Source organism: Schistocerca gregaria, chromosome 10 (assembly GCF_023897955.1).
Source record: "Schistocerca gregaria isolate iqSchGreg1 chromosome 10, iqSchGreg1.2, whole genome shotgun sequence".
Classification (NCBI taxonomy): Eukaryota; Metazoa; Arthropoda; class Insecta; order Orthoptera; family Acrididae; genus Schistocerca; species Schistocerca gregaria.
This window is the reverse complement of record NC_064929.1, coordinates 86,503,352-86,528,702: the sequence shown is the minus strand read 5'-3', so window position 1 is coordinate 86,528,702 and position 25,351 is coordinate 86,503,352. Positions and strand designations below refer to the sequence as shown.

Sequence of the window (25,351 nt, the reverse complement as noted above, 5' to 3'; positions counted from 1 at the left end):
CTTTGGAATTACCCCTAAAGGACTTACCCTAAAAGTTCCCATCTCTGGGTGCAATTCCTCCTTCCACCAATCTCTCCTGGACTTCCAGAACCTTCAATCCTTAGCCCTTACCCAACTTGTCCTGAACCTCTACACTACTTCATGTAACCACCACTCCCAACAGCTCCTATCTCTCTTCAAAGTCCTCCACCTCTCAAACCCTTGCTTGGAGAACACACTCAGGAACATCATCCTAGAAGCCAGCCGCAAACTTGAGTCCCATGCCACACACCACCTGAAAAAACTATCCACAGTGCTAGTGCAACACCTAAGAAGTGGGGTCCCTCTCCCTATCCCTCACAAACACCAACCACAACAGAACCGTCAACAAACCCCCCTCATAGCCAACAAACCTAGCCTAGCCACCCTACTCAATCTCCCCATCCCAGCACATACCCCACACAGACCAAATCTCAACCATAACCACAGTCAAATGCCACATATCACCAACTCCAATTCAGTTCTAAACCTCTCATCCAGATCCCTCTCTCCTCAAGAGACATCTGTTCTATCAAAAGGCTTAACCTTTAGCCCCACACCTAAATTCAACCACACTGCCCTGGTTAAAGATCTCCTCTCTTTCACCCGGAACCTCAACTGGAAATATCACTTCACCACCCAAACACAGCCCCCAAATACTAGACCCAGTGTTGAACCTTGTTTAGAACAGTTCCGACTGCCTTCTCAAAGGGATCCTCCTCCCCTCCCCCAAAACCATCCCTTGCAGACGTTTCAGGAATTCCTCACATCCAGTGTTGCCTCCCAGTCCTTCTTGAAGAACATTCCGACAACCCCCAACATCACCCCAGCTGAATCCCGTGCCATTAAACAGCTGAAAACAGACCGCTCTATTGTAATCCTTCCGGCGGATAAAGGCTCCACAACTGTGGTACTTGACCGTGTGGAGTATGTGGCAGAAGGACTGCGTCAACTCTCCGACACCTCAACCTACAAAGCTGTTACCCTGGATCCCATTCCCTCCATTCAGACTGAGCTGCAGAAAATCCTAAAAATCCAAGGTCCCTCACAAGGCCTCACAATGGCTTCCATAGACTTACTCACTCCACCTGAGCCACGTACCCCTACCTTCTACCTATTACCCAAAATCCACAAAGAGAACCATCCTGGCCGTCCCATTGTAGCAGGCTTCAAAGCCCCAACAGAACGTATCTCAGCTCTGGTAGACCAACACCTCCAACCTATCACCTGCAGGCTCCCATCCTACATCAAGGACACAAACCACTTCCTAGAACGCCTCAAATCCATTCCCACTCCTCTCCCACCTGAAACCTTTCTTGTCACCATAGATGCTACATCCCTTTACACAAACATCCCACACACCCATGGTCTCTCTGCCCTTGAGCACTACCTCTCCCAACGCCCACCCGAAGATCTTCCAAAAACCTCGTTCCTTATCACACTTACCAACTTCATCCTCACCCATAATTACTTCACTTTTGAAGGCCAGACCTACAAACAAATCAGGGGAACTGCCATGGGAACCAGGATGGCTCCATCCTATGCCAACCTCTTCATGGGCCGCATGGAGGAGGCTTTCCTGAAGACCCAACAGCTGCTTCCCCTGGCCTGGTATAGGTTTATAGATGACATCTTTGTGGTCTGGACTCATGGTGAAGAAACACTCCTTAATTTTCTCCATAACCTCAACTCCTTTTCGAATCTGAATTTCACCTGGTCCTTCTCCAAAACCAAAGCCACCTTCCTGGATGTTGACCTTCATCTTGTTGAAGCTCACATCCACACCTCTGTCCATATCAAACCCACCAACAAACAACAGTACCTTCACTTTGATAGCTGCCATCCATTCCACATCAAACGCTCCCTTCCCTACAGCCTAGGTATTCGTGGCAAACGTATCTGCTCCAGTGACGAATCCCTCAACAATTACACCAATAACCTGACCAGTGCTTTCCTCTCCCGCAACTATCCTGCAGACCTTGTCCACAAACAGATCTCCCGAGCAATACATTCCTCCCCGTCCAACAACAATATTCCTAGCCTCAGACCACACAGAAGCATCCCCCTTGTCACCCAATATTATCCTGGCCTCGAATACATCAATAAATTACTCCGCCAGGGATATGACTTTCTCAAGTCAACCCCTGAAATGAGATCATCCCTTGACAAAATTCTCCCCACACCACCCAGAGTTGCCTTTCGTCGTCCCCCTAACCTCCGTAACATCCTTGTTAAACCCTGCAATATTCCCAGACTACCTTCTCTACCCAGCGGTTCCTACCCCTGTAACCGACCCCGCTGCAAAACCTGCCCCATGCATCCCCCCACAACCACCTACTCCAGCCCCGCTACTAGGAAAACATACACAATTCAAGGAAGGGCCACGTGTGAGACTACACATGTCATTTATCAGCTGACATGCCTGCACTGCACAGCCTTTTACATCGGTATGACAACAACTAAACTGGCTGAGCGCATGAACGGACACAGACGAACTGTCCGCCTAGGAGATGTCCAATACCCAGTAGCGGAGCATGCCCTCCAGCATAATTCTAGGGACCTAGGAACCTGCTACACTGTACGTGCCATTTGGCTTCTCCCACCCAACACCAGTCCCTCTGAACTGCGGAGATGGGAACTTGCACTCCAGCACATCCTTTCATCCCGCCATCCCCCTGGACTAAACCTACGTTAAACAACCTCACTCCCATTTACTTTTCAGTCTTCTCCTCTTTCCCTTTCCTCTTTAGCCATTCATGCATCTTTCCATCCTACATCTTTATACTATACACCTCTTTACTTCTGTATGCATCCTCTTTGGCTTGAAGCTGGCACAGTACCTGCAGTAGAATATCTTTGGCTTCCCTCTGACAACCATGCCTCCATCCTTGCTACCTTCCCTGTTTTCCTTTCCCTGTTGCTTCATAACCTGGGTTGTGAGTAACTAAATCCACTTTCCCTTCTTCCCTTTCTTTCCCCTCTCTCCTCCCTGATGAAGGAACATTTATTCCGAAAGCTAGGAGCTTAAATTTTCGGTTGTTTTTTGTGTCTCTATCGGCTGTACTGAGCTGAGGTAAGTACTGGCCAGCCCCTCTATCTCTTTGTTAGTAATTGTTTCACATCTTTATATGAGATTTTCCATTAATTAATTATGAATCTGGATCATTCATCCATGTGCTAGACCAATTTACTCCTATTTTTGGGGGAAATGTCTCAGGACAGATATTTATTGTTACTCTGAATGGTACATTTTTGAAACAGTAAAATCCCTGTTAAATCAGTTGTACCAACAAGGTCTGTTGCTGGGAATGTAAGAAAAGCTTGGAAGTGCTCTCTCTCAATTTTAAAAGGTACAGATGAAACATTGTCCTCTTCAAAGGGCACCAGGCTTTCAAGCACAATACTATACTACACAGAAAACAAATTGTTACAGAATAAAAACTTTTATTTTCTGTGAGTACAGATGGATATATAGTCATTTCCTTCATTTATGTGTGTTTAACAAGTGATACAGTAAATAGTGAAAATTTGTCAATATAGTAGCAGTAGTAGTAAGAACACTTCTGAAATCTTTTTTCGAAAGAGGAAACACATTGTATGTTGATAATCCACTCCAATACTGATGTGTCAAATTTGTACTGCAACTTTAAGAGAGAAGAACAGGTAATTAGCTAGCCAAGTATACTAATGTCATTGCAACAGAAGAGAGGTGTGTACACTATCCATAGGCATACTTCTGAAGTTGCAACCAGTACAAGAAAAGACTACAAAAGCACTCACAAGAAGAAAAAAAAAAGCACTCTAAAAAAAAAAAAAACAGAAATGTGCGTTTGACTATAGTTAGTGGCAGCAGCAGACAAGTCTGACACGGTACAGAGTGCAAATTAGTGTTGGTAAGTGGTGTGAAATTTTATTAAAAAATAACTGTTAATAATAATAATAATAATAAAGAAAGAAGATAGAGACATGGAGAAATGGTAATATAAATCTGGAAGAAAAGAAAGAAACAGTTGACTAACAGAAGGCCATAGCAGCTCATACATAAAAGCATTATTAACAACAACAGCAACAACAACAACAACATGATTATTTGCTACACATCTTAATTCTGCAAATTATTTAGGAAGTTCACACAAGAGAAATACAGAAGACTGGAATACTCTCTTTCAAATTCTAAAGGTGGCAGGGGTAAAATACCGGGAGCGAAAGGCTATTTACAATTTGTACAGAAAGCAGATGGCAGTTATAAGAGTCGAGGGACATGAAAGGAAAGCAGTGGTTGGGAAGGGAGTGAGACAGGGTTGTAGCCTCTCCCCAATGTTATTCAAGCTGTATATTGAGCAATCAGTAAAGGAAACAAAAGAGAGATTCGGATTAGGTATTAAAATCCATGGAGAAGAAATAAAAACTTTTGAGGTTCGCCGATGACATTGTAATTCTGTCAGAGACAGCAAAGGACTTGCAAGAGCAGTTGAACGGAATGGACAGTGTCTTGAAAGGAGGATATAAGATGAACATCAACAAAAGCAAAACGAGGATAATGAAATGTAGTCGAATTAAGTCAGGTGATGCTGAGGGAATTAGATTAGGAAATGAGACAAAGTAGTAAAGGAGTTTTGCTATTTGGGGAGCAAAATAACTGATGATGGTCGAAGTAGAGAGGATATAAAATGTAGATTGGCAATGGCAAGGAAAGTGTTTTTAAAGAAGAGATATTTGTTAACATCAAGTATAGATTTAAGTGCCAGGAAGTCATTTATGAAAGTATATGTATGTAGTGTAGCCATGTATGGAAGTGAAACATGGACGATAAATATTTTGGACAAGAAGAGAATAGAAACTTTCGAAATGTGGTGCTACAGAAGAATACTGAAGATAAGGTGGATAGATCACGTAACTAATGAGGAAGTATTGAATAGGATTGGGGAGAAAAGTTTGTGGCACAACTTGACTAGAAGAAGGGATCTGTTGTTAGGACATGTTCTGAGACATCAAGGGAACACGAATTTAGTATTGGAGGGCAGCGTGGAGGGTAAAAATCGTAAAGGGAGGCCAAGAGATGAATACACTAAGCAGATTCAGAAGGATGTAGGTTGCAGTAGGTACTGGGAGATGATGAAGCTTGCACAGGATAGAGTAGCATGGAGAGCTGCATCAAACCAGTCTCAGGACTGAAGACCACAACAACAGGACTGAAGACAACAACAACAACAACAACAACAACAACAACAAGAGAAACTGAACTGTTAGAGGAGCATCACTGTGACAGATCAAAATCAGGAGTACACCGATCGATAGGGGAAACCACCTCGGGACAACGAGGAATTCATTCTCTTTTTGATACGATTAGACACTGCTCGGAAAGTCGTGCTGTGAGAAAATGCATCTTTTGTAACTGGACTGAACTGCTCCCATGATTATAAATGAACCATATACAAAAGAATTTGTAAAATTTAATGTTTCCTCCATTATAAAAAGAACACACAGCAGCAATGATTATTTAGCACAGTAGCAACCGAGATGGAGTGCCACACCTAGTGGCGAGGTCGCGAATGACAGGAGGTGTGCCACTGTGTGCAGGGGCTGCGCTCTGTTAGCACAAAGTTGGCAGTGTAACGGTTAACACCTGTCTGTTTTTCCAGCTCTCACTCTGTACAGAAGTGAGAATAATCCATCCTCCCCACACGTCCAACAATTGGTCCATTTCGAGACCGCTATTCTACTGGATTGTACCAGGTGATCAAAAAGTCAGTATAAATTTGAAAACTTAATAAACCACGGACTAATGTACATAGAGAGGTAAAAATTGACACACATGCTTGGAATGACATGGGGTTTTATTAGAACCACCCCACATTGCTAGACTCGTGAAAGATCTCTTGCGCGCGTCGTTTGGTGCTGATTGTGTGCTCAGCCGCCACTTTCGTCACGCTTGGCCTCCCAGGTCCCCAGACCTACGTCCGTGCGATTATTGGCTTTGGGTTACCTGAAGTCACAAGTGTATCATGATCGACCATTATCTATAGGGATGCTGAAAGACAACATCTGACGCCAATGACTCACCATAATTCCGGACATGCTTTACAGTGCTGTTCACAACATTATTCCTCGACTACAGCTATTGTTGAGGAATGATGGTGGACATATTGAGCATTTCCTGTAAATAACATCATCTTTGCTTTGTCTTACTTTGTTATGCTGATTATTGCTATTCTGATCAGATGAAGCTCCATCTAAAAATGGTTCAAATGGCTCTGAGTACTATGGGACTCAACATCTTAGGTCATCAGTCCCTTAGAACTTAGAACTACTTAAACCTAACTAACCTAAGGATATCACACAACACCCAGCCATCATGAGGCAGAGAAAATCCCTGACCCCGCTGGGAATCGAACCCGGGAACCCGGGCGTGGGAAGCGACAACACTACTGTACGACCACGAGATGCGGGCAAGTGCCATCTGTCAGACATTTTTTGAAATTTTGTATTTTTTTGGTTCTAATAAAACCTCATGTCATTCCAAGCATGTATGTCAATTTGTACCTTTCTATCTACATTATTCCGTGATTTATTCAGTTTTCAAATTTATACAGACTTGTTGATCACCCTGTATGTTAAAGAACTAATGCCCTCATTCCAATCTCCAAAGAACATAGACAAATTCCTAAAATTATTATAAAATACTTCCTCAGAAATATTACTGAGGTTTGAATGCTGCCAAATTTAAAGTTTTTACACTAAAATGTTTGCCCAAAAATTGTAATTCTCACTGTAGTCGAAATCAAACAGAAGCATTTTTTCCTTCAAAGTAAAGACTTTTCAGGTAACAGTAATTCTCATGTGTTCAGTTGTTTTGAAGCAAAAATGGATCTAAGCACTACGGGACTTAACACCGGAGGTCATCAGTGCACTAGACTTAGAACTACTTAAACCTAACTAACTTAAGGACATCACATACATCCGTGCCTGAGGCAGGATTCGAACCAGCGACTGTAGCAGCAGCTCGGTTCCGGACTAAAGCGCCTAGAACCGCTCGGCCACAATGGCCGGCGTTTTGAAGCAAATAAGTTAACCGTCTACAGAAGTTTCTGATAGAAACTTCCTTCCACCAGTTTACTCCTCGACTTATTTCAGTTCTCTGAAGCGCTACAGTACGAGATACACACGGACCGGTACTGATACCTGTTATGAGTAACAACTGCGACGTGATTCTAGAGCGGCTGCACACCGAGTTTCTTCCACTCGAAACTCACCTCTCTCTTTCTCCAGTTCCTCCTCCTCTTTGCGTCTCTGAGCTTCTTGATACTTGATCCACTCGGCTCGATACTTCACCATGTCCAGTATCACGTTCATCGAGCTGCTCTCCTCCTTGAGCTTAAACATCAGCTCCTTCGGTGGGATCAGCACCTGCCAAACACACTGGCTGTTATAGGGCACTACGGGAAAATCACAAAGGCTCACAAAATAAATGCGAGTGCAGTCAAGGAAAGAAATATGTTTTAAAAGTGTGGTGGTGTAAAAATGACACATGGAAACCAATTCATTTATCAAAAGAATCATCTGTACCACGAATCATTACTAGACCAATAAATGAGTACAAAATTTTGTGTTGGAGCTAGAATTTAGCTACTGATGTTCGAACAACTGTGTTCGAAACAAGTATCTCTCCAACCGCAGAAACTCGAGACTCAGCTACTCCGACACTTAGAAGAACGGACATAGCCCGTCACTGCTGACTATATTCTGGTACGAGAAATGTCGATGACTCCGTGATATCTTAATTTTGCGACTGTGGCAAAGAGGATGATGTTGGCAACACTATCTTCGACTGTCCAAACATACACGACACTACAAGTCTGTGTTCAACACAGTAAGCATCACACCAACTTCTGAGCTGTACCCTATAATACCGACCATCACCTTTGAGCCGTGATTTAACATAATGGTGTCATGGTGGATGACACTGTACGTGTGCGGAGCTTTCAAAAATGTGTGAGTTTTGTTTGGAGGTGATTGGGAGGGGGAGGGGGAGCGGGGGAGAAGGAGCAGTTGTGGCACTGGTAATGACAGTTCATGCTGCATTTGTTGAGGGCAATGTGATTTGTGCCAGTGAGGGAATATGCTGTGCTGTATACACACATGTTTTTACTCGTCGCTAGATTCGATAGTCGTGCATTGTAGTGACAGATAGAAAATTTGAACTCTTCTGTTAAATTTCTCCAAAAGTCAGGTGGCACTCACAAATGTTGGCTGTGTCACATGTGTGGCGATAAATTGTCAGTTGCAAGTGATGAAAGTTTCTACCAGCTGTTGCCTCTGGCTGGCAAAACTGTTCCTCAGAATAAGAAAGAAACCTAAATTGCACATCAACAGTTAAGGATGATCGGATTGGCAAGGGATATGTTATAATGATACAATGGCAGCATACTAATACTGGATTAAGATATAAGGTTAATTGTAACTAAGATTAATTGTAACTAAAACCATTGTTAAGTTCACAAATGCATTCCTCTCAGACACACAGTATGAGGCAGTCACCCCTTTGTCTTTCAGATTACCCACAGTTAAACCCAACACAGTCTAAACAAATGAAATATTAACTGTCACACACCATTCCGACAATACATGTCTAATAACTTAATCCATTTGACACTGCAATCCGATAGTGTGCAGTCAGCATAGCACAAACACTGACTTATTTTTCATTGACATTCCAGTCGTGCAATTCTTTTATATAATCACTCGGAATAGAAAATACACTTCCGAACCAATCAGTGTATCATCAGTGCATCAACCTGGGCACCGCAGCTCACTGTGTTGTGAATCCCACGGAGGAACAGAGCTACCTAAGTTTCGCAGGATCTCTGTCTGGAAATCCATGTCGATTTTTATAGAGGAGATGTTAATTTTTTTAAAAAAGTCATAATTCTTGAGCATAAAACATGTTCCATAATTCTACAACAGACTGACCTCAGTGATATAGGTCAATAATTGTGTGGATCTGTCTTACAGCCTTTCTTAAAAACTGGAATGGCCTGTGCTTTTTCAGTCATTAGGTATGTTTCATCACTCAAGCAATCTATGATAAATTACTGCTAGAAGGGGACCAAGTTCTTTCACATAATCTTTATAGAATCTTATGGGTATCTCATATGGTCCTAAAACTTTGTAGCTGCTTTTCAATTATACAATTGATTATCTCAATATTTGCTATTTCAACGTTCATATGACAATTGAAAGGAGGGACAGTGTTATGGTCTTCCGTGGTGAAACAACTTCGGATGACCAAATTCAGTGTTTCGGCCTTCTCTCTGCTGCAGGGTCTGCCGCTACGAGAGCGACACACTCGACCTCTACTGTGACCATTACCGCTGACTTCTCCCCTGTGAATTTAAACAGCTGGGCAACAACAATAACACAATGCACTCAGCACTTCGACCTCAGTAATCTACACTTGTATGCATTCACAACCTGTGTCAGTTCACAATTAATAATACAGAGTACTGAATCCCGGATCTCTCTCACAGTCGATCTCGTGACCACCAAACGAGCAGGTGTCACGACGATAATTCGCGGTGCTCAATCCGTCGGAGTACTCTATTAGAGATGTCGACATCCTATTTCTGCTACGAATCTCCTGTCAGAGATAAGCTGTGCCCAAAATGGATATCAGCGAATACCTGGCACTCACCGGGTTTCGCCCTGTCGTGATGTGCCTGGGGAATTTATTATACAAACGGCGGCACTCACATATCGGAAGTTTTGTTATGACAAGTGGTGGAAAGTACACTAGCGTACGTGCAATAACACCAGCTGGCCTCAAGAGTCGGCTTTTTCAGGTAAGCACCACTCGTGACGTGCTCCCTGCTCTGCCCCCTCCCGAGCTGTCATAGCGCACAATGCGTCAGCACATCCAGTATCGCTGCCTGGCACTGCATACAGACAGCACAAGAGTACGCATACCTATGCTGTATTATTGAGTAGCTATATGTTATAAGATGTGTACATTATGTAACTAATAGCCTGGAAGTATGGGCTAAACACAATGAAGACTGTACACGCATCGCATTCAATCCTTCGAATCATATCACAAAGCACATAACAACCAGTAAACGCATTTTCATAAATATGAAGCAGCTCAAAAGACCATGAGTGAATCACTTCTTCAAAGAGTAAATATTTTTCCCTAATTTATATAATATTTTTCGAATCGATAAATATCTTCTACTACACACTTTCTAAAGTAGCCTACGTTCTTTCTCCGGGTTCGAGCTATATTCGTACCAAATTTCAGTGAAACAGGTATTTCACCAGTATCTCTAGCAAATTTTGTCCTGCAGTTTTGTTTTCACCCAGCTCAATGTTGATGACATCACATATCGTGAACTACGTGCTACACGATGACAATTTTGCAGGTACACAGAGTGGAATATACGAACACTGTCTGCAAAATGTGTCTGGAGTGCAGTTAGGAGTAAAGATGTAACAAATTAAACTGTTACATCTGATGTAACGGTTTTACTGCATGAACAGCAAAAATGTAGTAAGAGACAAACTTTTTTATTTTCTTTCATGATTTTGTTGTGGTTATCAGAAAGAAAAAGTTTTGTGAATTTTTGAAATTAAGTGCAAAGTTTATTAAGAGTCACTAAGTGCTCTCATTCTAAAATACTGGACGAGTAAAATCTCGGTATTTGTGCGTTGTGGCATCCACTCCTCATGCAGCTGCACTGCCACCCCTTTGATAGGTATGTGGTTTCTAACTTAAGGTTCTTACAATACCGTAAGTGATGTGTGTACCAAGTTTGATAGAGTGGTTTTGGAGGAAGTGTGTGGCATGTATGCAGACAAACATACATTTTTATAATATGTATAAATTTTTTTTTTGTGGTCTGATTTTGATGAAATCAAGCCTATATGATGCCCCAAGCTGTGCTCAAGTCAAGTTACCTGTGAAAACTCCGTGAAAATTCATCTAGCAGTATTGGAGAAGTATGTTTAAACACAAAAACGGACAGACACAACAGTTTTGCATTCTTATAATGAGGTACACAGGAGTTCTTTAGGCGGACATCAAGTGGTGGTTGAAACTGATGAGTCATATTTTGGCAAAAGGGAGAATGGGAAGGGTGAAGAGGGTGTGGTGACTTGGGTTTGTAAGATTTCAGTTGAAAAGCCTTCTTCTGAATTACATATATGCACCCGCACCCGCACACATGCGCACACACACTCTTGAGTTAAGCTGCTGGACCAAGAGCTGAAAGCAAACTCCAGGAGGTAACAGCGAAGAGGGACAAGCCCCATACTGGTGATCAGAAGTGGAAGCGTAGGATGGTTGGAGGCATGGGATGGGTGGCCAGCACAGTAGACACATGGCACGCATATCTACTGAGGAGAAAGTCACGGAATTTCAACCAGTTTGCCACGATAGACAAATCTGTTTGGCCTAGAAATGATGAATTATATGCTTATCTGACACCCACTGAAAATGCCTCATAATTACGGTGAAACACATCTGGGTGCGCAAGATAAAAAAATAAATAAAACAAAGATTTAAAAAATAAATAATGAAAAACACTAAATGACAGCATCCATAAGGTGATTTCTTTTAAACCACTGTAATTTATATACAACTGCTGTAAAAATGGCCAACACAAGAAAGTTGAAACACTGTTGTAATTTGCTAGTAGCTCACCAAGATACATACCCACTTCCACAACTAACTTTCTATTTACCATAAGATAATTTTTCAATGTTTGTGCAAACTGTGAGTAACTAACATTAGTGATTCCGAATAATTACCTTTGTGTACTGCTCCAGCAGCTTTGTGAAATACTGAAAGAGTGAGTGTTGTGGCCGCAAAAAGTCAAACTGGTAGTTACGCTGTTCACGGTTCATCAGGTTCGTGAGGAACTGTCGACCATTACGGGCTACAAACTGGGCTGTCAGCTTGACGATGTCACTGCAAACATTGACAAAAATTAAAGAGATTCACCGAGGGAGTATAACAGTGAGATCTTTACTGCTCGGACAAGACACACAAAGAGCTGACGATTTAATATTTCTGACTGCACAATCCGTCAGCTTCGTGTACACGATTTATGCTACATGTAAGAAAATTTTCGGGAAAGACTTAAGTAGATAGATCCAAATTGTGCTACTACAGGAATGAAAACACATTATAATACTCACAGGTCCAGGGCTGAAATTGATGGTGGGTCTGCAATGAATTCAAATTCTGGTGGTGGATCCTTAGGAATAAAGGGCTGCTCAGAAATTTGCTTCAGGATTTCCTGCTGTTTCTGCTGCTGCGATGGAGCTAGGGCGGACGCCTTCGGAGCAGTAGGGGGGCCGCTCGGCTCTTGACCTGCTCACACACCGACAGTTAAATACCTCGCTCACTTGCGATCCCACAGTACCAAACTTAGACGCGAAGAAATATAGAATTTTTTTTGAAAAATTAAATGCAACATCAAATATGGTAAATAACAATTGATTTGGCACTCCAATGTTTTTGAGTGCAGTACTAAGCCATGCCCAAGGAAGAAGAAAAATGTATTTCATCTTCAGTAAAAAATAAAAATGTTAGCAAATAGGTGAGGAAAAATAAAACACAGAAGATTTCAGTGAATGTTTCGATGCTGTCTGTTGGGGCAAGGGGCCAAGTAAAATAATAACTTGTATATAAAACTCCAAATAGTTAAGCTTTTCCCATCTCCACATCACGGTACAGTGATGTGCGAGAAAAGAGGCGGCAGAGGAACGGGGTGTATTTTGTGGCGATGCCAGCGTGCTCTCCGCTTGTCTCACGCCACACTCTCCAGCTGTCGCCTAGCCCAGTAACTGACAATTTCTGTTTTCCGCTAGGTAAATTTATACACTGGGAAAACTATCACTGTCATCTCTTAATGTGCTACTCATTGGGTCCGCTTTACAGTACCTGTATTAACAACTACAGTGGCTAGGATGCCAATTACCTTTCCTCGGCTGAACATCTGAGTCCGGCTTCCTACCAGTTCGAAGCGGCCTGCCTCCCATGCCGAAGTCTTCGCCCTAGAGTAGAACTTCCGCATACATCTTTGATTATTTGTCAAATGCATTCCTTCCAGTACTGTGGAAGCTATTACCTGACTGTTTAACGTGTCTTATCGTTCTGTTTTCCTCTGTGTCAGTGCTTCCCACACACTTCTTACTTTTCCAATTCTCAACAAAACCACCTCATTTTTTATCTTTCCAGTTAACTTATTTTAAAGATCCCTATAGAGCACAAACATCTCAAAAGATTCGATTCTCTTCTTTTACAGTTTTTCCAAAATCCATAATTTTCTTCCACGCAATACTGTGCTCCAAACGAAGTCGCAGAAATTTTTTCCTCTAATTAAGGCCTACGTTTGATATTAGTTTGTCACTGTTTCAAGATTTTAAACATGGCTGCAACAGCAACTGTTTAAATTCTTCTCGATAAAGTAAAGATGCCGGTGAAATGTGCTTCTCCTCTCTTGTTGGGATTTTATGTATTTTTGATGTTTGTTGTTTGTGACTTCCGAGGTGTATGTGTGGTTAATTGACTAGTATGTTTTTATTTACAACGACAGATGGTTTCGTTTTATTATAAGATATTAGTTGTTTTTGCAAGTATCTATTTCACCGCCTATGTTACGCGAGACTCTCGCGCATTACACTAGTGCCCTCTCTCGTTAGATTTGTTCTGTAGCGCAAGCTTTATATGTTTGACACTAGGACACAGGTAAATTGGTTCTATATTTTCTACTTTACATAAATGTTTTTAAATGGTCTGATATGTTTTATTTATTAAGACAGAAAGTTTGAATTAACACAACTTTTAATAATTTTTGATGCGCTTTTGTATGTATTCATGGATTTTAATTTGCGCTATTGTCTGGCACATACAAGTGCCCTCTCTCAGCGAAACCATCTGCCCTAGTGCTTTCACACTCTTGTCTCGATAGTTCGTAGGCGAAAGAATGGTGCTAAACTGTTCGCTTTGACCCTGTGCCCAAAGTAATGTTGTACAGATGGAGATGATGTCTCAATTATTGACGACGCCTTTGGCTCAATTGTTTTATTAATCTCCATTGCATGATGTAATTTTAGTAAGTAACTAAAGATTTTATGCCCGTATTACTCTGGTAATTTCATTATTACTTAAGCTTTTGTGTTTCTCACTTCTGATGCTAAGACTTTTCTAATGAAAGTGTCTTCCTGTTCAGGATTTTTTACTTCTGATGAAGGTATATTTATATGTACCAAAACCTTGGTCAATAATTTCAATAAATTTTTATCCTGCAACTGTTTTTGCCCCCCATGAACCATGGACCTTTCCGTTTGTGGGGAGGCTTGCATGCCTCAGCGATACAGATGGCCGTACCGTAGGTGCAACCACAATGGAGGGGCATCTGTTGAGAGGCCAGACAAACATGTGGTTCCTGAACAGGGGCAGCAGCCTTTTCAGTAGTTGCAAGGGCAACAGTCTGGATGATTGACTGATCTGGCCTTGTAACCATGACCAAAACGGCCTTGCTGTGTTGGTACTGCGAACGGCTGAAAGCAAGGGGAAACTACAGCCGTAATTTTTCCCGAAGACATGCAGCTTTACTGTATGATTAAATGATGATGGCGTCCTGTTAGGGTAAAATATTCCGGAGGTAAAATAGTCCCCCATTCGGATCTCCGGGCGGGGACTACTCAAGAGAACGTCGTTATCAGGAGAAAGACAACTGGCGTTCTACGGATCGGAGCGTGGAATGTCAGATCGCCTAATCGGGCAGGTAGGTTAGAAAATTTAAAAAGGGAAATGGATAGGTTAAAGTTAGATATAGTGGGAATTAGTGAAGTTTGGTGGCAGGAGGAACAAGACTTTTGGTCAGGTGAATACAGGGTTATAAATACAAAATCAAATAGTAGGTTTAATAATGAATAAAAAAATAAGAGTGCGGGTAAGCTACTACAAACAGCATAGTGAGCGCATTATTGTGGCCAAGATAGACACAAAGCCCATGCCTACTACAGTAGTACAAGTTCATATGCCAACTAGCTCTGCAGATGATGAAGAAATTGATGAAATGTATGATGAGATAAAAGAAATTATTCAGGTAGTGAAGGAAGACAAAAATTTAATAGGCATGGGTGACTGGAATTCGTCATTAGGAAAAGGGAGAGAAGGAAACGTGGTAGGTGAATATGCATTGGGGCTAAGAAATGAAAGAGGAAGCCGTCTGGTAGAATTTTGCACAGAGCATAACTTAATCATAGCTAACACTTGGTTCAAGAATCATAAAAGAAGGTTGTATACATGGAAGAATCCTGGAGATACTAAAAGGTATCAGATAGATTATATAATGGTGAGACAGATATTTCGGAATCAAGTTTTAAATTGTAGGACATTTCCAGGGGCACATGTGGACTCTGACCACAATCTATTGGTTATGACCTGTAGATTAAAACTGAAGAAACTGCAAAAAGGTGGGAATTTAAGGAGATGGGACACAGATAGACTAAGAGAACCAGATGTTGTACACAGTTTCAAAGAGAGCATAAGGAAACAATTGACAGGAATGGGAAAAGAAACAGAGTAGAAGAAGAATGGATAGCTCTGATGGATGAAGTAGTGAAGGCAGCAGAGGATAAAGTAGGTAAAAAGACGAGGGCTAGTAGAAATCCTTGGGTAACAGAAGAAATACTGAATTTAATTGATGAAAGGAGAAAATATAAAAATGCAGTAAATGAAGCAGGCAAAAAGGAATACAGACATCTCAAAAATGAGATCGACAGGAAGTGCAAAATGGCTAAGCAGTGATGGGTAGAGGACAAATGTAAGGATGTAGAAGCTTATCTCAGTAGGGGGAAGATAGATACAGCCTACAGGAAAATTAAAGAGACCTTTGAAGAGAAGAGAACCACTTGTACGAATATCAAGAGCGCAAATGGCAACCCAGTTCTAAGCAAAGAAGGGAAAGCAGAAAGGTGGAAGGAGTATATAGAGCGTCTATACAAGGGCGATGTACTTGAGGACAATATTATGGAAATGTAAGAGGATGTAGATGAAGATGAAATGGGAGATATGATATTGCATGAAGAGTTTGACAGAGCACTGAAAGACCCGAGTCTAAACAAGGCCCCGGGAGTAGACAACATTCCATTAGAACTACTGACGGCCTTGGGTGAGCCAGTCCTGACAAAACTCTACCATCTGGTGAGCAAGATGTACAAGACAGGTGAAAAACCCCCAGACTTCAAGAAGAATATAATAATTCCAATCCCAAAGAAAGCACGTGTTGACAGATGTGAAAATTACCAAACTATCAGTTTAATAAAGTCACAGCTGCAGAATACTAACACGAATTCTTTACAGACGAATGGAAAAACTGGTAGATGCGGACCTTGGGGAGGATCAGTTTGGATTCTGTAGAAATGTTGGAACATGTGAGGGAATACTGACCTTACGACTTATCTTAGAAGAAAGATTAAGAAAAGGCAAACCTACATTTCTAGCATTTGTAGACTTGGAGAAAGCTTTTGACAATGTTGACTGGGATACTCTCTTTCAAATTCTGAAGGTGGCATAGGGTAAAACACAGGGAGCGAAAGGCTATTTACAGTTTGTACAGAAACCAGATGGCAGTCATACGAGTCGAGGGGCATGAAAGGGAAGCAGTGGTTGGGAAGGGAGTGAGACAGGGTTGTAGCCTCTCCCCTATGTTATTCAATCTGTATATTGAGCAATCAGTAAAGGAAACAAAAGAAAAATTTGGAGTAGGTATTAAAATTCATGGAGAAGAAGTAAAAACTTTGAGGTTCGCCGATGACATTGTATTTCTGTCAGAGACAGCAAAGGACTTGGAAGAGCAGTTGAACGGAATGGACAGTGTCTTGAAAGGAGGATATAAGATGAACATCAACAAAAGCAAAACGAGGATAATGGAATGTAGTCAAATTAAGTCAGGTGATGCTGAGGGAATTAGATTAGGAAATGAGACACTTAAAGTAGTAAAGGAGTTTTGCTATTTGGGGAGCAAAATAACTGATGGTCAAAGTAGATAGGGTATAATGTGTAGACTGGCAATGGCAAGGAAAGCGTTTCTGAAGAAGATAAATTTGTTAACATCGAGTATAGATTTAAGTGTCAGGAAGTCTTTTCTGAAAGTATTTGTACGGAGTGTAGCCATCTATGGAAGTGAAACATGGACAATAAACAGTTTAGACAAAAAGAGAATAGAAGTTTTCGAAATGTGGTGCTACAGAAGAATGCTGAAGGTGGATAGATCACGTAACTAATGAGGAGGTATTGAATAGGATTGGGGAGAAGAGGAGTTTGTGGCACAACTTGACCAGAAGAAGGGATCGGTTGGTAGGACATGTTCAGAGGCATTAAGAGATCACAAATTTAGCATTGGAGGGCAGCGTGGAGGGTAAAAATCGTAGAGGGAGACCAATAGATGAATAGACTAAGCAGATTCAGAAGGATGTAGGATGCAGTAGGTACTGGGAGATGATGAAGCTTGCACAGGATTGAGTAGCATGGAGAGCTGCATCAAACCAGTCTCAGGACTGAAGACCACAACAACAAAAAAAACTGTTTTGGGCTGTCATCCTTTATCGTGAAGTCTGTCACTGTGCTAGTCTGCTTTGTGAGTTCATCAACATTATATTATTTTGCTTCCCAAGTAGCAGAATTCCTTCGCTTTTTCTTTGCAGCCAACACTTTCGATGTTAAGTGTATTGCTAATTTCACTTCTGCTACACACCATTACTTTTGTCTTTCTTTGAGTTACCTGCGACCCATATTCTGTACTCATCAGAATGTTCATTTCGATCGAAAGGTCCAGTTATTCTGCTTCAGTTTTATTGAGAATAGCATATCATCAGTAAATTTTATTGCAGATATCTTTTCAACTCTGATTTTAATCCCACTCTCAAACCTTACCTTTCTTTTCACCATTGCTTTTTGGAAGTATAGATTGAGCAGTGATGATAGAAAAATGCATCCCGGTCTTACGATCTCATTAATCGGAGCACTTTGACTCCAACTTCCATTCTTATTGTTCCCTCTCCATTTTTATACACACTGTATATTTCCCATCTTCCTCTATAGCGTATTCGTACGTTTATCAGAATTTCAAACATCTCGCACCACTTTACACTGTTGAATCCTATTTATAGGTCGAAACATCCTAGGAATGTGTCTCGATTGTTCTAGAGTCTTCCTTTTGTTATAAGTGAATTGTCAGAACTGCCTCTATGTTGCCTTTATCTTTCCTGACACCAGACTGATCTTTGTCTAACAAACCTTCAATTTTATTTTCCATTCTCTGCATGTTACCCATGTCAGTACCTATGATGCCAAAGTTATTCATCTGAAAAGGCAACACTCCAATTATTTAATCTAATACTGCCTCCACTACGTCTCACTTATCCACTCACATTTTTCCCTCAGTCACGTCGTCAGACGGGTTCTCCCCCTTATTTCTTTCTATGTGCTCTTTCCGTTTACCCATTCTCATCTCGGCACTTAACATTGGGAATCCCAATCGCACTCTTAATGTTGACATACTCACTTTTAATTTCGCTCAAAATTATTTGACTTTGTTATTGGCTTTACCTTCCAAGTCATCTCTGTTTGGATTTCTTCTTCCTATAATCGTTTCGCCTCGACTTCTGCATATATTATTGCCTCATTTCGCCGAGGAATATTATATTCACAAATTGGATGTTAGTTTTAATCGTAACTAAATTTGAAGTTCTAAAAATGATGACAATTTTGACAAAAATATTACCATAAAATATTTAATGAACTTGTATTGCCACAGGTTATTCACAATAACCAACCACACATTTGTGGGACAGTTTGACTTTTTGACCCAGAAGCCTCAATGTGAAGTGACAACCACACTGTACATGTGGGTTATAAAACTAATTTCAAACTGAAACTTCCTGGCAGATTAAAACTGTGTACCCGACCAAGACTCGAACTCGGGACCTTTGACTTTCGTGGGCAAGTGCTCTACCAACTGAGCTACCAAAGCACGACTCACGCCCGGTCTCACAGCTTTACTTCTGCCAGTACCTCGTCTCCTACCTTCCAAACTTTATAGAAGCTCTCCTCCGAACCTTGCAGAACTAGTACTCTAGAAAGAAAGGATATTGCGGAGACATGGCTTAGCCACAGCCTGGGGGATGTTTCCAGAATGAGATTTTCACTCTGCAGCAGAGTGTGCGCCGATATGAAGCTTCCTGGCAGATAAAACTGTGTGCCCGACCGAGATTCGAACTCGGGACCTTTGCCTTTCGCAGGCAAGACGAGTTACTGGCAGAAGTAAAGCTGTGAGACCGAGCGTGAGTCGTGCTTCGGTAGCTCAGTTGGTAGAGCACTTGCCAGCGAAAGGCAAAGGTCCCGAGTTCAAGTCTCAGACAGGCACACAGTTTTAATCTGCCAGAAAGATTCATATCGGCGTACACTCCACTGCAGAGTGAAAATCTCGTTCTGGTAATTTCAAACTGTCACAAATGATGTGCTGAACAAAGAAGTTTGTTCTTTCAAAAGCTCCAAATCTGTTGTTACAATTGCTTTCAAAATAATAATAAAAACAACAACAACACAGACAGGAGAGTACCAAGCAGGATACAAATTAAGAATATCATGTGCCGAGCCAATACTCAATTTAAAGATGCAGATACCCAATGACATTGTGCTTTGTTCCAGTTCATTAATAAATCATTGCAATTTAAGCTGTGCTGTTAGCTTCCCGTATAACCACATCCTCAAAAATCTAATAACCAGCATCTTCTGTGCAGAGAGAAATTGTATACAGAGATTACCATTAACTACTCCACACTAACAGGATACCCGAATAAATCACAGAATATATTATCTAAAAAGTTTTTGCTAATCTGAACCCTAATAGCACACCACAAACTACATGCAATATGAATTTTATATTCCTGCGAGACAAAGAAACATCAGCAAACTTTATCTACAAAATGAAAGAAATTAAAGACGATATCATTGCATATCAGCATCTCTATCATCACAACAGAAACAAAATATAAGCTAACTTTATTTACAAACTGAAAGAAATGATACACAATGTAATGATTGGCTATCATCATCTGAATCACAATTAGCACCTTCATTTCACCTGTTACCAACACCTACACGTTGCAAGAAAACCGCTGATGTCGCAAGTGCACTTTAACTGAAACATAATACACGAAAGTTTCCAAAACTCTGATTTTTGTCACATTTTGAATTTGTAAAATGGTAACATTTCAAGAACTATTTGACTTACACACCTGAAATTTGCACCATTTTATTCAGTTTAACAATTTGTGTTATTTTACCATATTAATAAAATGCTAAATATCTCCCAACCAAAATAATTTTAAATAAGTAATATTTCAAAATGTCAGTCTCACACTATCCGTTAATGAGTGTGTGCCATATTTCTAGCCAAACTGGAAGAAGTTCTGTAGTGGATCCCTCTTGCAGTTTTTGTACATTACATACAATGTACCTAATATTCATCATAACACTTGTTGGGGACCTGTCCATTCCCTAATACACATTTTCTGAATTTACTTTGCCATTTTTGTTTTTGTTACGAGAAATGCGTTAAGTGGCATTTAAGCATGACATAAATGTATACACATTACAAATTGCAGGTAAATCTCTCAATCACTCATAGCCAAATTATCATCTTTTGGCCTAACCTACATCCCAGTCCTCTCTATGGATCAGTCATTCACCACAACCGTAATTTCAGGGGTGGGGGTTTTAATATCACAATGTAGCCAAATTTCTTAATGGTGCTCCTATGGAAGCACATGGAAATAATTTTATTTTACTACAATCTGCTTTGTCCATTGTGCCACAACTGTATACGGTTTACAGACTGGTTCATAAAAGCAGTCGTCAGCACACTAGACTCGCATTTGGGAGGAAGACTGTTCAAAACTGTGTACAACCATCTCAATTTAGGTTTTCTGTGATTTCCCTACATCCGACATGGTTCCTACGAATGGACATCGCCACATTCCTTCCCCATTCAAATCTTAACACTAGCTTCACCTCTGCCTCTAATGATCTCTAACTGATAAGATGTTAAACCCTAACCAGAATATGAAATTACTGTACACTATCTAACCAAAGTAATAAACTACTTCCCAACTGAAAAATAATTTACTACTTCAGCAACGGCCCAGCAGCACAACATAAAAATCGGAAAAAACTTTCTAGCTTATGCCACAGTGCATACGATTTAGAAGGAACTGAGGCAGAATGGAATTTTTGTGCTGCTTACACAGGCAAAGAGTTTTTGTCGAGGCACAGTAAGAAAGCTCAAAATCATAGCTAGTTTGCAAAATCCTAAAAATAACCAAGTACTAATGCACTTCCAATTGGTTACCTTGGGTACAGCAAATATCCCAACAGCCTTCTGTGACAAATGATGAGCATTTGGCAGAAGAAAGGAATGTGACAAACAAATTTATGAAGTCATAGCAGTTGCAGGGACTCTGCACCAGAGTCTAATATACATTGTTGTTGTTGTTGTGGTCTTCAGTCCTGAGACTGGTTTGATGCAGCTCTCCATGCTACTCTATCCTGTGCAAGCTGCTTCATCTCCCGGTACCCACTGCAACCTACATCCTTCTGAATCTGTTTAGTGTATTCATCTCTTGGTCTCCCTCTACGATTTTTACCTTCCATGCTGCCCTCCAATACTAAATTGGTGATCCCTTGATGCCTCAGAACATGTCCTACCAACCGATCCCTTCTTCTGGTCAAGTTGTGTCACAAACTTCTCTTCTCCCCAATCCTATTCAATACTTCCTCATTAGTTATGTGATCTACCCATTTAATCTTCAGCATTCTTCTGTAGCACCACATTCCGAAAGCTTCTATTCTCTTCTTGTCCAAACTATTTATCGTCCATATTTCACTTCCATACATGGCTACACTTCATAGAAATACTTTCATAAATGACTTCCTGTATACTGTATTAATTAAATGACAGATTCATTTTTGTTTCCAAACCACAATTTTGTGAATGTTTTCTTCTCCCTTTTCAGCTCCTGGTAGCACATAAACCTGAATTTTGTGAAACATTCACAACCTGTCTACAACACCACCACAACTGCCACTGAAATAACACCGGGACTGTCAGCTGAAGATGTGTAAAACCTCAAATATTATGTTGTAAATGGATGTGTTGTAATACAAAGAAGAATAAGTTGTGTAAATTAATATATTAACAATGTAGAAAAAGGTACATTACAACTCATTGTGAAGACGACACATTATGCTGCAGATACGTACAATTGGAAATAAAAAATCTCAACATATGCTTTTGGCCACAGCCTTTGTCAGAAAGAGGAATACACACCATTCATTCCCACATGCAAGAACACCTCATGCACACGTGACCATCAACTCTGGCCTGAGTTGCCGGAGTTGGCAGTCACATGTGCGTGAGATGTGCTTCCTTGTGTGAATGAAGTTTGTGTGTTTTTCCCTCTGTTTTTTAGAAGGTTGTGACCAAACGGTTATGGGTAAGTGTCTTAATTGTGCCTATCTGCAACTTAGGCATGCTGTCTTTACAGAAGAAGCAATCTATCTTTTCCTGATTTATGGCTTTTGGTACCTGGAGGTTCCACTGTTTCATTCAATATGTATTGCGATATATAACTTTAGACACTAATAAAATTGAAAATGGATCACCATGAAGTTTCTCTAGTTGTAGATAAGTAAGACGTTTCTCATTACAAGGCAGTGAAATAACACAAATCTTAAATAGAAGCAGCTTCACCAATATTTAAGTAGCATAAATTAATACTGGTGTATCTGTAAAATAAAGGCAACAACCTTGCCGCAGAGGCTACACCGGTTCACGTGAGATCACCAAAGTTAAGCACTGTTGGGTGTGGCAGGCACTTGGATGGGTGGCCATTAAGCCACCATGCGCTGTTGCCATTTTTCGGGGTGCACTTAGCCTTGTGATGCCAATTGACGAGCTACTCGACCGAATAGTAGTGGCTCCGGTAAAAGAAAGCCATCATAACGACTGGGAGATCAGTGTTCTGACCACACACCCCTCCAACCCGTATCCTCATCTGAGGATGACACGGCAGTCGGATGGTCCACTTGTAGCCTGAAGACGGAGTGCATGTAAAATGCGGAGTGCAGTTAAGTAAATTATATGTAGACTTTATTATTAACTGCGTGTTACTATGATTTTGTTGTAGTTGTTGTGGTCTTCAGTTCAGAGTCTGGTTTTGATACAGCTCTCCGTGCTACTCTATACTGTGCAGGCTGCTTCATCTCCCAGAAACTACTGCAACCTACATCCTTCTTAATCTGTTTGGTGTACTCATCTCTTGGTCTCCCTCTACGATTTTTACCCTCCACGCTGCCCTCCAATGCTAAATTTGAGATCCCTTGATGCCTCAGAACATGCCCTACCAACCGATCCCTTCTTCTCGTCAAGTTGTGCCACAAACTCCCTTCTCCCCACTTTTATTTAATACTTCCTCACTAGTTATATGATCTACCCATCTAATATTCAGCATTCTTCTGTAGCACCACATTTCGAAAGCTTCTACTCTCTTCTTGTCCAAACTATTTATCGTCCATGTTTAACTTCTATACAAATACTTTCAGAAACGACTTACTGACACTTAAATCTATACTCGATGTTAACAAATTTATCTTCTTCAGAAACGCTTTCCTTGCCATTGCCAATCTACATTTTATATCCACTCTACTTCGACCATCATCAGTTATTTTGCTCCACAAATAGCAAATCTCCTTTATTACTTTAAGTGTCTCATTTCCTAATCTAATTCAGGCAGCATCACCCGATTTAATTTGACTACATTCCATTATCCTCGTTTTGCTTTTATTGATGTTCATCTTATATCCTCCTTTCAAGATACTGTCCATTCTGTTAAACTATGATGTATATTAAAATATTCTGATACGATACATTATGAATCGTTTTTGAAACCGGTATTAAAATATTTTCACAGTTTTGCTGGGAAAACCAGTTAGGAAAATAAAATTTAAATTATAGCCTACCATACCACAATCTAATAAATACCTGGTTCCTAAATCAAATATAACAATGATTGGACAATGTTATTTGCTTGTCATCATTTTAGTTTTTCATAACAACCTAGGAACACGTCCAAAGAAACTAAACACTGGATGCTGACTAACCAACAAAATAAAATTCATTTTGATGTGTTCCCACTGGAATACCAAATACTAACACAGCATTTTTTAGAACAATGAATAATTCCGATTTCTGAAAACTTAAAAAAAAAAATGTTCGAGAAAATTCTGCATTTTATATAGAGTTAAGTAGCATGCTTTTTAACAGCTTCAAAAGAAACTGAATAAACAAGACAAATTTGAAGCCTGAAAGTCAAATAGTTAAAGAAGTGATGCGTATGTTTTAGGGTTTCAAAACGTGTCAAAAATCACACGATTTTACGAAAAAAAGTTGGTTTAGGGTTTTTCCATGTAAAAAAACTATACTGCCAGTGCAGAAATTTTATCAATCTGCGTTGCCAAGTAACAGACTAGCGGTTAAATTTCACATGGACTGACTACAATACCTAAGCAACGTTAATTTACAAATTAATGTTTCCACAGTGACTTACCTCTACCTTCTCTGAAATCTTTGACCTTATGCTGGTAGTATGCATGATATGGATCTCCAAAGTTTAGAAAGTTAAACTTGGGGTTTCCAATCTCATTTTGCCTAATTCTAGCTTCGAATTCTGGTCCGTTTCTGGCAACAAAACTAGCAGTTTTGTCAACAATATCTGGAAAATAATATTAAGGAAAACTCGAACCTGAATCATTATGCCAAAAACCTGTAACAAAACGATCAATTTCCGCCATGAAAGGATACTTCTCACCTCTGGAGGTGGATAAATAATCCCAACGATTGGTTGTGTTGATGGAGTTGTATCAGTTTCTTGTTGCACCTCCGGGGCCGGTGGCGGCGGTGGAGGTGGCGGAGGAGGGGCTAACACGTCTATCGACGGCATTTTTCAGATTTAACTATAACTACTTCACTATTTCATACATACGTCTCCTCCAGTCGACACAAAACAATACACTAACACGGTGAGCCAAAGATTGTGCACCTACATAGATTTGCTTAATCTTAGGCCGGAGGTACACAATATATTAGCTTTGTACTCGACCACCCTAGATATTAGTGATCAATTACTTCTGCTGTATACTTATAGAAAGTAAATGAAATATTTTCTTCAGATATTGTAAGAAATGTTATTTGTTTCTAAGTCA

General features: G+C 40.5%; 1 protein-coding gene across 2 annotated transcripts in view; it reads right to left on the bottom strand.

Annotated features, from left to right (window-relative positions):
* LOC126293701 (splicing factor 3A subunit 1) overlaps window positions 1-25,296 on the bottom strand; it is a 79,259-nt gene extending 53,963 nt beyond the window's left edge. The window contains exons 1-5 of one of the 2 annotated variants that reach the window (XM_049987007.1): window positions 24,951-25,296; window positions 24,697-24,861; window positions 12,211-12,385; window positions 11,821-11,980; window positions 7,272-7,425 (exon numbers count right to left, since the gene is read on the bottom strand). In XM_049987007.1, the coding sequence (XP_049842964.1) occupies window positions 7,272-7,425; window positions 11,821-11,980; window positions 12,211-12,385; window positions 24,697-24,861; window positions 24,951-25,089 (793 nt within the window). In that variant the 5' untranslated portion in view covers window positions 25,090-25,296. The remainder of the gene's footprint in view (window positions 1-7,271; window positions 7,426-11,820; window positions 11,981-12,210; window positions 12,386-24,696; window positions 24,862-24,950) is intronic. The other variant, XM_049987008.1, reaches the window with a different exon arrangement.
* Between the last annotated feature and the right edge of the window lie 55 nt (window positions 25,297-25,351).